Source organism: Exophiala mesophila, assembly GCF_000836275.1.
Source record: "Exophiala mesophila strain CBS 40295 unplaced genomic scaffold supercont1.5, whole genome shotgun sequence".
Taxonomy (NCBI): domain Eukaryota; kingdom Fungi; phylum Ascomycota; class Eurotiomycetes; order Chaetothyriales; family Herpotrichiellaceae; genus Exophiala; species Exophiala mesophila.
In genome coordinates this window covers 1,660,076-1,674,275 of record NW_015622508.1, presented here as the reverse complement: position 1 = coordinate 1,674,275, position 14,200 = coordinate 1,660,076, and the positions used below count along the sequence as shown (strand labels likewise).

General features: G+C 48.1%; 6 protein-coding genes and 1 non-coding gene across 8 annotated transcripts; 4 read left to right on the top strand and 3 right to left on the bottom strand.

Annotated features, from left to right (window-relative positions):
* Nucleotides 1–602: 602 nt before the first annotated feature.
* On the top strand, nt 603–1,398 carry PV10_07337 (uncharacterized protein). Its single transcript, XM_016372228.1, has 3 exons — nt 603–872; nt 932–997; nt 1,053–1,398. Exons 1-3 carry the CDS (start codon nt 736–738, stop codon nt 1,168–1,170), a joined length of 321 nt encoding a protein of 106 aa, XP_016221560.1. The 5' UTR covers nt 603–735; the 3' UTR covers nt 1,171–1,398.
* PV10_07336 (uncharacterized protein) lies at nt 1,377–3,322 on the top strand. Its single transcript, XM_016372227.1, has one exon. It carries the CDS (start codon nt 2,492–2,494, stop codon nt 3,188–3,190), a length of 699 nt encoding a protein of 232 aa, XP_016221559.1. The 5' UTR covers nt 1,377–2,491; the 3' UTR covers nt 3,191–3,322.
* PV10_07335 (uncharacterized protein) lies at nt 2,365–5,298 on the bottom strand. Its single transcript, XM_016372226.1, has one exon. The coding sequence runs from the start codon at nt 5,083–5,085 to the stop codon at nt 3,301–3,303; it is 1,785 nt and encodes a 594-aa protein (XP_016221558.1). The 5' UTR covers nt 5,086–5,298; the 3' UTR covers nt 2,365–3,300.
* A 254-nt stretch (nt 5,299–5,552) lies between these two features.
* PV10_07334 lies at nt 5,553–9,159 on the bottom strand. Of its 2 annotated transcripts, XM_016372224.1 has the most exons (5): nt 7,193–9,159; nt 6,636–7,129; nt 6,368–6,550; nt 6,069–6,311; nt 5,553–6,007 (listed from the first exon to the last, which is right to left on the bottom strand). In XM_016372224.1, the coding sequence occupies exons 1-5, from the start codon at nt 7,767–7,769 to the stop codon at nt 5,621–5,623; spliced, it is 1,884 nt and encodes a 627-aa protein (XP_016221556.1). In that variant the 5' UTR covers nt 7,770–9,159; the 3' UTR covers nt 5,553–5,620. The 2 variants fall into 2 exon arrangements, with proteins under 2 accessions (XP_016221556.1, XP_016221557.1); XM_016372225.1 differs by having other exon boundaries at nt 5,553–6,311.
* PV10_07333 (uncharacterized protein) lies at nt 7,941–9,442 on the top strand. Its single transcript, XM_016372223.1, has 2 exons — nt 7,941–8,250; nt 8,308–9,442. The coding sequence occupies exons 1-2, from the start codon at nt 8,101–8,103 to the stop codon at nt 9,118–9,120; spliced, it is 963 nt and encodes a 320-aa protein (XP_016221555.1). The 5' UTR covers nt 7,941–8,100; the 3' UTR covers nt 9,121–9,442.
* An 888-nt stretch (nt 9,443–10,330) lies between these two features.
* Nucleotides 10,331–11,300, top strand: PV10_07332 (uncharacterized protein; the record flags this gene model as incomplete). The annotated part of the gene is made up of 3 exons (XM_016372222.1): nt 10,331–10,578; nt 10,658–10,900; nt 10,973–11,300. 3 exons carry the CDS (start codon nt 10,331–10,333, stop codon nt 11,298–11,300), a joined length of 819 nt encoding a protein of 272 aa, XP_016221554.1.
* A 2,573-nt stretch (nt 11,301–13,873) lies between these two features.
* Nucleotides 13,874–13,989, bottom strand: PV10_07331. Its single transcript, XR_001622119.1, has one exon. It is a non-coding gene; the product is annotated as a 5S ribosomal RNA (ribosomal RNA).
* Between the last annotated feature and the right edge of the window lie 211 nt (nt 13,990–14,200).

Genomic DNA, 14,200 nt, shown 5'->3' with positions numbered 1-14,200 from the left:
GAGCCAGGGGAAGAGGGCCCAGACCTTGGCCCCCAAGCGCCCAGAAATGGCGAGCCTGTGAACCATGGAGACCTTGGAGGTCGTCACCTACAGGATCCACTATGCCCCTCACGCTATACGATCCCTCAGATCCCAATAGAAGCTGTACCTCGGTGTCGTGTGATGGATAATGCATACCTAAGGTAGTCTACGAGTACCACGTCCAGAAGGAACAAAGAGAACTGACATACTACGAGTCCGTGGCCAAAGAACCCACCTCGAGCTCTCTCGAAATGACGCACAAATGGCTGGCGTGAGCAATCATTCATCGTCCAGATCCTGCCATGCCATGCCGTGCCATGCTATGCAATCCCGACGCATGCTCATCATCGGACCAAAGCATGCATGGCATTTAGTGGGCCTCTAAAACTGAGCCACAGCCTTGCGCGTGTTTCTCTAGCCACCTAAGTAGGGTGCCTAAGGAGTAGCTTAGGCAGTTGGCGTGTTGGGGCTCTGTATCAGTGTGTCATGCCACTGGCCCAAAGTCACTCTTGGTTACACATACTAGTGACTACAGATCATGTAACATGCACCAGAAATGCCGCCTATAGTCCTAATCAGTATAAAAAAACCCAAACCCTAGACCGGTTTGTACATGTTTTCTTCATACAACCACAGTCAGATAAACAACATACAACGCTAGAGCAGCAAAGCATACAATAGAGTATCAGCGCTACCACACAACAATCGCCAAAGATGATGCGAACACGAATGCCCACGGCCTACATGACCAGGATACGTACTCCTGCTTTTTGTCAGTCGTTTTCAAGTGGTCGGCCCAAGCTTTCAGAGGGCGACACAGGCGGAATTAGGTCTGGCGGCATCGCTGCAGGGTAAGTGACTGCAACTAGGAGCATTTCAGACGTTCACAGACTAACACTTGGGTTTTCAGAGATACCTTCAGCCGCCGAGAACATGTCATAGAAGACCTATACGTGAAGCAGCACGAAATGGAAAAGTAAGTCCCAATTGTCACCCTTTTGAGATATCAATATCTAACTTGCTTTCTCTAGTATCAAAAAACTGCGGGAGAAACTCGCGGCTCAACGGAAACACCTTGATGAAGTCGAACAACATATCGACGAAATGGAAAAGTTGGCCGAAGCCAAGGTCGAAAATGTTCCCAAATGACTGTCGGCAGAAAGCCGTTTATGAATCAACAACATTTCCAAACTAGATTACTAGACTTGGGCCGGCGTTTGAGGTGTTGAGAGCAAGGCGTTGGAACCCTCCGGTATAAAGTCTCATTGCCGTGGTATGGGTTGGGAATTTTAGATCGAGAGATGGAATGGTAACAGTCACACCATCCAAAGGTCACCGACGTCGAAGACATAATACGAATGAAACCATCAACAACTATCTCTGTCCAATTTCCTAGACTTCGTGTGAATCTTTCAATTCAAAGCCTACGCGCCCAGTTTGTTTACTTTCAACCCCTCGAAATCCCTCCGAGGTACTCGTACTCTCAGGATAGGTCCCAGTATGCAGCTAGAGATGAATTCCTGCTCCTCTAACCCCTCTAATTTCAAATCACCACATCACATCACTTTCCAAGACTGAGCAGCCCACTTACCGATCGTGGGTCTCGAAAAACCGGTCCACCGTTCTCTCCCCAGACCTACCACCTCACTACGAGTTAGGCGCAGGGGTGCAGGCAATGCAACCGAATATCCTCACCGTTTGCGAAGACGTGCATGAAATCTGGGGAATGGCGTGCCTTGGCCAAATCAGACTTCGATTCGAGACCCTTGCTTCTCAATGTTGGGATCGTATGCAACGCTCACACCACTAGTGGAGACTCGAGTCCGGCAGCAGAATACACTCACTCAGGTCACATGCTGGTAAAACCACCAATACTACTATCTGACATTGTCATTTGACTTTGTATACTCAGATTTCGGCGAATACCGGGGCATATAAATGTTCGTCTGACAAGGAGTTGGGCTTCTTTCCGATACCAAGAGACCCTGAATATTTAACATGTCGTGTCATTCAATTTATATCGTATTCATCACGGTATTATACTCTGATTTGGCCTCTAGATCCTAAGCACGGGACCCAGCATAATACACTCGTGCATTCAAGGCCGAATCTGCTCCATGGTTCCATTTCGATTTGCACATCATTCCTCGTCAATTGCAATGGTCTAAGAGAAATACGGATGATGGATCGACCCATCCAATTCGACTCACATGATCAGAAAATGACAAACCCTCGTCACCCCTGGGGTTAGCCTAGAAGCATCAATGGGGACTGACGTTATGGACGAACGGAAGCCCGGACCAGCCGATGGAGAACTAGATAACTGTATGTCCATATATGTATCTCGGTCCAGTCAGAATAGCCTCATAGCCCTACAAATAAATCACGAAATCCTACAGAAATCCAATCACACACAATCTAGTCCAAAGCGAAATCCAATACCAACAAACATCAAATAACATCCATCACAATGTCGGCCAACGGTACACCCAAGGTTGAGAACCTATACCACGTCATCTTCACCACATCACATCTCTCCAAACTCGAAGATGTCAACGACAGCGTGGAAAAGGTACGAATCTGCGGTACATATACCACACTAGGCGCCGCGAAAGGCGCCGCCCACAGACTCCTATTTGAAGCCGGATATCAAAGGGAGTGGTTCGTGGAATACGACACAAACCAGGACGACTTTGTGACACACGGCATTAAACGACGATCAGGACTTGCAGTATTTGCAAAGGCCAAGGACGGCACCATCTTCCGCGTTGGCCTCGCCACCACCCCCAACGTCCACGCCTTGCGCGACGATGAAGACCACAAGATCCACCGACCACTGTATCACGTCGTCCAGACCAACGTCTTCTATTCCGAAGACGACAGTGGAGAAGCCCGTGAAACCAACATCCAGGGCTCATTCCTCAAATACGAAGATGCCAGAGAATTGGCTGCCAAGGCATTGCTGAATGCAGAAGATGGAATCACCAAGGAAAGTTTCGAGCAGTACGATGAGGCGGAACCAGGTCAGACGGATTGCGGATATGGCGAAAATGTTGTCGTTCATGCAGTTGGACAAAATGGAGAGAATATCTTGGTCAGTGTTCTCAGGGGACAGGAACTCGAATCGGTCAGGTTAGCGGAGGCGTCGCTAAGGATTCGCGCATTTTAATTAACTTAGGTAGTTCGTCATTTGCATAGTATATGGCTTAGGACAGGGATTATAGGTATCCCGGATTCTAATGGGACAAGCCTGGCACTTAAGATGCCAGATGCTCAAAATCAAACCTCATCATTATCATCATCACTGTCGTCATCATTTTCTTCTTCGCGATCATTGCCATACCCTGCCTGAGTCTCTGACAGTTTTGGATTGCTGAGCCAAGGACCTATGGCAATCATGGGAACGCAGAGACCCAGGGCTGTGGCGGCAAGCAAAACCTGGACTTTTCCATAACTCGTTATAACCGCAGAGCGAATGGGTGTACCAACGGGGAAATGAGGCACCACATCAAATGGTGACTGATAGATCGACCTCGCCAGAGTCGAATTCTGCTGAAAGCTCAGGTTGTCCTCGAGAGTAGATGGCAGAACCTCCGACCAAATCACTCCCGCAATGCAAGTACCCACAGCACTGCCGATATTGAAAATCGCCAGATAAATCCCCGTCATAGCCGAAACATGCTCTCTCTTAGACGCCGACTGAACCAATGCCTGCGTGGGATAAGCGCAAAACCCAGCCGCCACACCTAGTAGAGCCTGTGCTGCCAACATGCCGTTCCGTGCCGCTGTGGAAGTTCCACTGTGGAACCAGATCAAGATGGAGAATGAAGCAGCCAACAGGATTATGCCAAGCAGTATGAATGGCTTCAGTCTTCGTGTCCGGTAGACGATGGCTCCAACGATGAGTCCGCTCAGCACTCCGAAGAAGGTGAAGAACGCTGTGACTTGTGTTGCCAGAGCGACGGAGAAGTCGAATGCCACAATCAACACCGTGTACAGGTAATTGGCCTGAACGGCCCAGGCCAAGTTGAGTAAGCACCGGATTGCTAGAGCGGCGATAACACCTCGATCCACGAGTAGATATCGGGGCATCAGTGGGATCTTGGCGCACCGACTCTCCCAGTAGACGAACCCCACTGTGCAGAGACATCCTAGAGTAAGCGAAGCAATTGCCGCTGGATCACGCCATCGAGATAAATGTCCTCCTGCGGTCGTTAACGGTGTCAATATAAGAGCCAATGCTGTAACAGCAAGGCCGATTCCCACCACGTCGAGTCGATGAAAAGCATGGACTAAACGCTGATGAAGGCGAACCACACCTATCTTGTGATGATGTTGTTGGTCCATGCTGCCATACAAGCCTGCTTGGTAGAGACTTATGAGCATGGGTAGAGCGGAAGCAGTGTATATGATACACCACATGCCAATACCCCAGCGCCAAGTGGTGTTCCTCATGACAATGGAAGCGATATCGCCACTGACCCACGCATTCACCATGAATGGGACGGCAGGTACATAGCTGAGGAGTAGCCGTGAGCGCATCGAAGTAATGTCTGCGATCACAACCTCAACCAGCAATATGATGGCCGTGTAGCCAATCTGATAGAGCACTGCGCCGACAATGAACCATGTCACCGACGTCGACGTGGCTTGGATGGCAGTGCCCGCGACATACACGACCACCGAAACCACCGTCAATTCAAGACGTCCGACCACATCTGCGAGTTTAGCAGCAGGCGGATATGCAGCGGCAGCAATCACATTTCGAAGCACATTGATCGTAGCAAGGAGAGAATGCTTGCCAAACTCCGACGCCGCATAGGATTGGTAGGTTGATCGCAGTAGTCCATCCAAGCCATATGACCATCCAATGAGCAGAGTGCCTATCAACACAAAGGCGTGACTGAATGCAGATAAAGCTACTGAAGACTCCTCTGGAGGGATGTTCGTCGTCGTAGACTGGTTAGCCGTATGTTTGCTCAAGTCACCACTATTGTGCCGAGGCCATCCTGCTGTCTTGACGGCATCAGGCTCTGCCACTAGTGGCGTTCTCTCGGTCGCCATGGTGAGTTTTCGAGTTAGGAAACTTCATGTAAATAAAACGCTCGAATAATGCTTCCCCATTTGAAACACGGTGATGTTCACTCAGGGTTAGGACAAATACAATGCTTTGCAGATTCAATGCTTCTGTGATGATGTTGATGAGTGAAAGATCTGATAAGATTACGAATCATGCGATCATCCGGACAGAGTTCGTGAGGAGTCGTAGAAGTGGAGATCTTCCGTTATCGGAGCCGTTAGATTGACCAATAATGCCAGTTTATCCATGGATGGTGGGGTCGGGCCAAGAACCTTCACAAGCCACGATCTACGGAAGGAACGTCTGGGGTTTTACTTGGTGAGGGGTTTTTATGAGAGGTATTGAGGTTCTGAGGTACTGTACTCATGATGTTTTCTTGTCGGTGCTCCGCGAGTTGATGTCCATGGAGAGCATATAGAAAAAAATTTGAGGTCCAAGAACACTGAAGCCATATGGAGGGATCTTGAATGATTTTGATGTATGATATATCTCATAATAAGTAGTACAATCTTTTTATGATCATGAATCCAAAAGTCTATCAGTCTCATGAAAGTGCCTCGACCTTAGCTCGCGGTCCTCGTCTAATCCAACTGGACTGTCCGCCTCGTCAGAATCTTCAGAGTCATCAATTTGCTCTGCGCCTTGTTTCGTGCTGGTTTCTGCGTAGGAATACCAAAACACCACAATCGTGCCGAGCACACCCGTCATGGCAGAAAACATCAATGCAGCGATGCCGCCCTTGGTAAAGCCGGCAGGCAATCGAGGTGGAGGTGCTGGCTCTCCTGATAGATCAAGCCAGTCTTTGCTGTTGCCAGCGGCGTTTCCAACAGAAGGGACCTTCGCATCCTTGCACATGTCGAAATGACCTTGAGGCACAACCAAGTTTTGGGACAACGATCGGGGATCCTATCAAAAGATTGTCAGCATCGAGTCGTGAAATGTATTCGAGCCAGCGACATGTACGTACTTCGACAAATGTCATCAGCAATCCTTGTTGCACATGCCATTCGATATGGCAGTGAAACACCCAGACCCCAGGGTTGTCGCTTCGGAAGCGCAGAACCAGGTGGCCGTTGGGATGTAATAGAATTGTGTCGCGTCTCATGGGAGCTGTCGGGAATGTCGAATTGGCGTTACCCTCCCATGGCCCTGCATCATCCTCAGAACGCGCAAGAACCTGGAAGCTGTGGCCGTGGAGGTGGAAGGGATGCTAGATTCCCGTGTCAGCACCACATTCTAGTCTCTGATAAATACGATCAATCTAACCTTGCCATCGTCATTGTTATTGAGAACGATCTCAATGACCCCGCCTGGCTCCAAGATGATGGTATTTGTGTGGGTTCCGTAGATGGTGGGGTTGGCAACAAGATCGTTGGAAGCGCTGAGGACAGTATACAATGTAGGTACTTTTGGTGCTCTATAGGTGATATCGTTGAAGAAGGCGTAGTTCTGAGGTACGAGTCAGCTTAGCTTCCCATGGTCTAACTCTATTGGACTCATTGGATGGATGAGTGGAACGAGATCTGCCACTTACAACGCCGTCTCCCAAGTTGTCCATGGTGACATTCAAGACGATAGTCTGAGAAGGATTGTTTAGAACCGCCGCCTCGTCTGCTGGAATGAGCTCAAAGTCATCCATGGGCTCGAATGAGTCAACTGTGGGTGAATCATTAAGTGCTCGCTCCGGATCGTAAACCAAATACGCTGTTGCATTCGCCTTCAGATCTTCTGGCATGAGATCAAACAATTCTGTGTCCATGGCTGTGGTGATTGCATAATTTCGTGATCTGTCGCCTTTGGTGGTCAGGATTGCACCAACTCGCTGCCCAGGAGTCAAGTAGACCATCTCGACCTTCTTTGGCTTGTGGTAGACTCCGTCGAGCTCAATGATGGTCAATGAATGCCCTTCGACCCAGATATATTGGCCAGCAAACGCCGCCACATTCACAAGGCGTAGAAAGTAGGAGGTGCTGGGCTCCACTGGGATTTGCAGGTCCAGTGTGTCGTTCAGAAGAGCTGATTGCGGCACTGGGGGAAATTTAGTAGGTATTCAAGAGGAGGACTTGATCCAGGGTAAGAACATGAACATACCTGGTTCTGCACCTGTGGGATTCGTAACACTGAGAAAACTTTTGGTGATTTCAGAGACTTCTTGGTGATACCAATCAGAAACACTGAGCACCAGTTCCTGGGTATAAAGATCTTTATACGGGCTCTGTGGATCGTGGACGATCAGAGGCGCTCGAAGACCATCTGGATACTGTCCAGGCTCGTGCGAATGGTACCAATATGTTCCAGGCTGTTCAATGGTGAAGTTGTAGACCATTGAAGACCCTGGAGGGATTGCGCACTGGGAAACACCGACGGCACCGTCCATGTGTGTCGTGCCATTTTGATACAACCCATGGAAATGTAGTGATGTCGATCTGTCCACAAGCCCATTATATGCATTGACCACGATTCGATCTCCCACTGTGGCTTCAATAGTTGGTGGTGGCCATTGGCCGTTCACAGAAATGACACGCCGTGTCTGGAGGCCATCAGGGTTCTGCACCGTCCATGTAATATTGAAATCGTAGAAACGTGTAGTTGGAGAAGCATAAGCAAATATGTCCAAGCAGCTTGTCACTATAACAGCGGCGTGGACAAGAAGCCAGAAGTAAGACATAGTAATAGCTTCTGCATCGGCAGAAGAATGCTGGAAGAAGCGAAACACATGTTGTTACGAGAACAACAGTCGAGAATGAGAGGCGGGAAAAAAGGAATCGAGTGGAGCTCTCAGACCCTTGGTGGATATTGAAATGAAAATCGCCAATTGTGTTCCATGCACCGAAGACGGAAGCTCACGCCACATCACGTGGGAGGAAAATTCTTATCTTATCAGATTTTTCCCACTGATCCTCCGAGGGTTCGCTTCTTCTTCTTACTTTTCTTACAGCTTCACCATCAATGAATGACTAGGGCAAGACAAGACCCCACGCGTTGTGCCACGCGTCAAGATGCTCTCCTACTTTGACCTCCCGGTATTTTTCGTTGTTTTTAGGGAGACTTTGGAAACCGCAATTGTGGTTTCCGTGCTCCTGGCAGTCCTCAAACAAAGCTTGGTTCAGAAAGACCATGAGGGCTTGCGTACGAGGTTGAACAGACAGGTATGCTGTGCCTGGCGTTTTTGGCACCAATTTCTGTCCTCATTCTGACTTTTGCAGGTGTGGTTAGGTGCTGCAGGTGGACTGGCAGTCTGCATGATCCTTGGTGCCGGGTTTGTGGGTGTCTTCCTTTCCATAGGAGTGGATCGATGGAGCGACAGCGAGTATATCTGGGAAGGCGTCTTGGGCATCATCGCTTCTATCATCATGACAATTATGGGAAAGTCAATGCTGCGGCTCTCCATGACTCGTGGCAAGTGGCAAGCCAAATTCGACAATCGCTTGACGAGGAGTGCAAGTGGGCAGAAGTCCGCCGGCAATGTATGGACCCGCTGGTATCAACAATATGAGTTCCTTGTTCTGCCATTTGTCACTATACTGAGGGAGGGCATCGAAGGCATCATGTTTGTCGCTGGAGTCAGCGTGGGAGCATCAGCCACTTCAATCATTTTGGGAGCCATTACTGGCATGGCAGCAGGCTGCCTGGTGGGCTATCTGATATATCAAGGTGCAGCCACTACATCTCTCAAGCTCTTCTTGACGATCACGACATGCTTCTTGTACCACGTCGCGGCTGGTCTTTTCTCGAGAGCCATATGGTTCTTCGAAGCAGACGCCTGGAATAAGGTGACCGGTGGTGATGCGGCAGAAAATGGATCAGGACCTGGATCCTACGACATCCGACGGAGTGTGTGGCATGTCAATTGTTGCAACCCTGAATTGAATGGTGGTGGATGGTGGGGTGTCTTCAACTCGCTTCTGGGTTGGCAGAACAGTGCAACTTATGGCAGCGTTATCAGCTACAACCTCTACTGGTATACTGTCATTGTGGGTTTATTTTGGCTCAGGTATAAGGAAGTCAAAGCAAAATAGAGAACTTGGGCTATTTGACGGTTTATTGACAACATGTACGATAGCATCACCAGCATGTGTCAAAAATTTTAGGTCCTGGCTTGATCTTATCTGATTCTCGTATCGTGTCACAGGGCTGATCATCTCGGCGGAACAGCTTGTGACACCCACCAGTGCAGTTATCAACTCGAGGCAGCGATTGACTGACTCAGCGAGAATCACTGTTGAAAGACTTCTGGGATGATGATGCGTACAGAGTGAAGCATGCAAAGTTTAATTGCACTACATACATTCGTGAAGACAAGGTAGGTGCTGGTTGCCCACTTTCCAGTTCTTGGGACAGTAGCCATTCGCTCCTTCTGTATTGTGAAGTCCAGGTATTCGACAGTCAGCAGGAACGACCTCCAACAAGGAAGGTGCGGGGAGGAAACGCTCAAGACTGCAATCTTGGCCTCAATCTCTTCAGTCTTGTTACATCTCAAGACACACGAAGCTCTCTCTCCCTGTCTCTCCCTGTCTCCCTCTCCACTGGCCTTCTACAAGGGCCACACCGGCAAACCCCGGACATGCGCCCGACAAGCCTCTATGCCAGCCTTCACCCCTCTTACCAATAGCAAAGCGCCGCGCTTGGTCTTAGTCCTCTTTGGTCACGCCACTACCGCATGCGATACGACAGATGACTTCTGGCACAAGTGCCTCGTTATCAAGCCAAAGAGATTCAGATGACCACAAAATGCCTAGACTTTGATCCCTGAGTTGTCACATGCTCACAGTGACCACCCATGTCACGGTTCAGCCTTTCTCTTGGTGGTAGGTCCTGTCCTTCCTGCCCCTCCTTGGGAGCATGACCATTCATCAATTTTCATTTTGATATCATCTTGATAGAAAGCTCTCGAACGTTTCTTGCGTCACGTTGCGTTTTCAGCATATTGCCACTGATTTCCAGCTTGAACGCACCAAAAACCTACATTGCGACATTCTCCCCGGTCGATTTTTGCGGCATTCCACATGTATCCTAGTGGACGCGATAGAAATCATGTGAATTTCAAACACAATTCCAGCATATATGCCCTTTTAGCGCATTTATCATCCTCTGATCCGAGATCGTTGAGAATTTACAAACCACATGAAACTCCCTCCTGAAAGATCGTCAAGTCGTCTGAAAGAAGACGACTACCAACAAACGTACTTCCAAACAGCACCTTGACACCAAAGCTCGACCCCAATCACAATGTATATCCCCCTACGGGAGCATCACACCGATCAGGTATTGGTTTCAATACCACAACTCGACCCCTCAAAACTCCCAGATCTCCGTCCAAATTATCCAAATTATCAGTTTGTTTCGGCGTCGTTGTTAGGGTCCCGCTCAGATGAAAACACTACCGCCACTCGCCAAGAACAGAATTCATTTGATCTCCCAGAGGCCTTCGTGGGTGTTTCCGTTGCAACAATCGTCCTGATGATTGTTATCATAGCGTGAGCCTGGCCACAACCACTTACCATACCACCTTCGACAGACAACTCGAATTCTAACTATTACTTTTTGACCACACAGCCTAGCCATGTATCGGAGATGTTCCTCTTCTCCTGACGAGACAAATTCAGACTCAGCCTCAGCGACCACTGATTCAGCATGGCGGATCGAAGACATTGAGGGACTCGGCAGCAGTAGCGACGGAGTGGTGGCCGCTAAACATCGAAAACGGCTCAAGAAACTGGACCAAATTGCGCCAATCCAGTCTCTACACTCGTGGCGGACAGAGAAACAACAAAGTCATACCGAGAACTTTGCGACTCTGTCAACCAAACTGATCTGATATGTCTCTCCCTCTCTTTGAAGTCACAGACAATCCATTACTAACATCCACAGCACTGCAATTTGCCTGGAGTTAATCGAGGAAAAGGAGCAGATCCGAGAACTCCAGTGTGGTCACGTTTACCATTCTGTTTGTTTGAATCTATGGGTTGAAAGAGGTCACCACGACTGCCCTTTATGCAAATACGACATCCTCGGATTAAGACCACAGGGATCCACTCATCAAGATCATCAAGATCATCAAGATGTCCAAGATGACGAGAATACGGAAGAACGTGAGGCTGCTGCTGCTAGTGCTCTTCCGCATCAACCTGTCCCGGCTCACATTGTAGAGAGAATTGTGGTCATCAACAACCCACAGCCTCCTCCACCGGCAACCTAGGGGGGTCCCTTTTCCCGTCAGGCGATATCTCCCTGGGGATTTAAGTACCTTAGTACTTACTTAACTTACTTGCTACTAGAAAAGTGCTAACTTTAGAAGCAAAGTACCTAGTACTAGTACTGAACTTAGGACTGAAACTTTGGAGTGAATACTTACTTACTGCCTCCTAAAGTACTTAAGTACTCCCTATATTCACGTGATACAGTCCAGTACTTTAGAAGTACATCCATACCACACAGCATAACGATCATCTGCAGCAGCATTTTAATTCAACTGATTTTCAATTTATGAATGAGTCTGACTGGTTCTAGCTCTAAACTGGATCGACTCGGTGCCAAATCAGTCTCAAATCAGCCCGCTAGGTCATGCACACGTCGGCCCTGAATTGTGGTGCTTGAATGGCATATACGGCTCAACCTCTAAGTACCTACTAGTACTTACTTAACCTACCACTTACCTTAGTACTTACTTACTACCTAGTAGACCAGGATTGGTTTCAACTCAGTTCAGCCTGGTTCAACCCGGTATCGAATCGGTTCAGTACTAGGTATAGTTCAACCCGGGTTCAGCCTGGTTCGGACTGGTTCAGCCTGATTCAGTCCGGTTTCAACCTAGAGCCTTATCCAACTCATTTCGACCTTTGTACTTACCTATCTTAGTACTTCTTAGTCTGATCACCGGTTTAATTCGGGCTCATAACTGTCAGTCTACGATACCGGGCCAGAGCGACCCAGCCTATGCTAGTGTGAACCTAGGCTGCTTCTTTTACTATTCGAGCTATATAAAGATCTCTACAGCCGCCCGGATTTCGATTCGTAAATTTAGTAGGTGGAATAATCAAAAAGAGGTTCCACGGATCCCCTACAGCATAAAATCCAGTAGATTAACGACGGAATTGTATAATAGCTGAATATACGTAGTAGATTTTCCACCACCTCTTCTTAGGGCCAGCAGGCGGGCCTCCAGGATAAGTCATAGGGCACGAATCTTCAGTAGGTGGACTCCTTCCCTACCTAGACTGCCCCTAAAAATAATTTCGTAATCTAGACTACTAGGTCGCTCCTTCCTTAAAAAATTCTCCCCCTCCTTCCTAGTTTCCATCAATTCCTTGATACGGCAATACCGCCCAAAGCGGTAATATCGCTACCGTGCCACGACAATTTCTGAATCAGGCTTAGGGTATTATCAACACCATCACTCCTTCGTTTCAAGTTGGTCGATAGGTAAGTACTTAAGTACTTAGTATCATGGTCGCTCCTTCTCTCTTGAATTAAACACGGTCGCTCCTTCCCTCTTCAATTCAGCACGGTCGCTCGTTCCCTCTTACATTCAACACCGTCGCTCCTGCCTCTTGAATTAACCACGGTCGCTCCTTCCACTTTTTTCATGGAATACTGTCGCTCCTTCTGTCTCTAAATAAGTTTTAGTTTATGTAAAGCAGTACGATGAAGGGAGTCATGTCAAGCCCAATATATAGCCAGAACCTAAATAGCCTCACTCAAGAACACTAGGTACCTAGTACTTACCTACCTAGGTACCTATAGTAAAGTCTGATATCAACATTAGATAAAATTCGCCGAGACCACGCCTATTAGGTACTTGAGTAGGTAAGTAAGTACCATAGCATTCAGCAAGATCGATTCCAAGTTATTTTGATATCACTCACTCGCTCCCTCTTTTCCCTGGATCTCTTAGCCTCCTCACGCTGCGGCTCAATGCACTTGGAGAGGAAGATGTCCTTGTTTGTATGATCTTCACTCGTGCCAATGATCAAAGCCTTTAACTGAACCAAGCACTTGCATCTCAGCAATCCTTCCCTTGCTTCCTGTCTTTTCCGGCACCTCGGTGTCTAGTACTGGGTAAGTAAAGTACTCAAGTACCTCTTACCTTACTTCGAACAGGCCTTCAAGGCTCGAACTCTGTACCTGACTTAGATGGTTGCATCCCAAAATGAGGATTTCCAGTAGCATGCATAAAGAAGAGATGTCCTCTTGAGGTGGCCAGCAAGATTTACACCAGATGACATACTTAAGTACTACTACCTAGTAGTATCTAGGCTGTCAAGAATCCTGCTTCCCACGCTCATCTCGCAGCTCTTTGGCTGAAGGCCGATTTGTACATCCTGGCAACTGGGACTCCCGGCATGCATGATGGTTTTAGACTAAGTAAGGTACTAGGTAGGTACCTACTTATATCTTCTTTATACTTACAACCTCAAAGTGCGGCCATCCAGCAAGCCCTGCGACCTGACCCGGGTCTCTACAGCGACATCAGCTCACAGCTAATGTGAACTTGACCTATACGAGTCATAATACCTAAGTACGACGACCTACCGGGTAGTCATATTCTAAGTAGTAGTAGGTTGTTGGAGTATTTCCCGGCTATAGGGCGATTCTTTGAACCCTTGATTTGGGGGGAAGGAGGTACGTACTACGGAGTTCTTACCTCCTAACTAAGTTAGTCCGTTTTCCCACTAGTCGGCCGCACCTGCCTTCTTAGTCCTCCAAAAATTCACAATCCGACTCTCAACTATAAGAACTAGCTAGGTACGACCAAAAATTCAAAAAGCAAAAAACAATCAACAGCCAGGATTCCCAAATGGTCACCCACTTTAGTACTAACTGACCGGCATATGGCTTAAGTATGGCTGAGCGGACGGGAAGCCCTGTATTCCATATCCTATGGTCGATTGCGAAAGTGAATCCCGATGCTACATTTTATGTATCTTTGACTTTAATTTGTGCTAGGACAGAGCCTAAAGTAAAGTACCTGGTACCTCTTACTTACTTACGTTCTTAGTTCTCATTTGATAGATATCATGGTTTATCCTGAATCGATGGTGTGTCGATCTGGTCTCCGACACTGCATTTGGCGCTGTACCAGATGCCGCCGCATCGAAG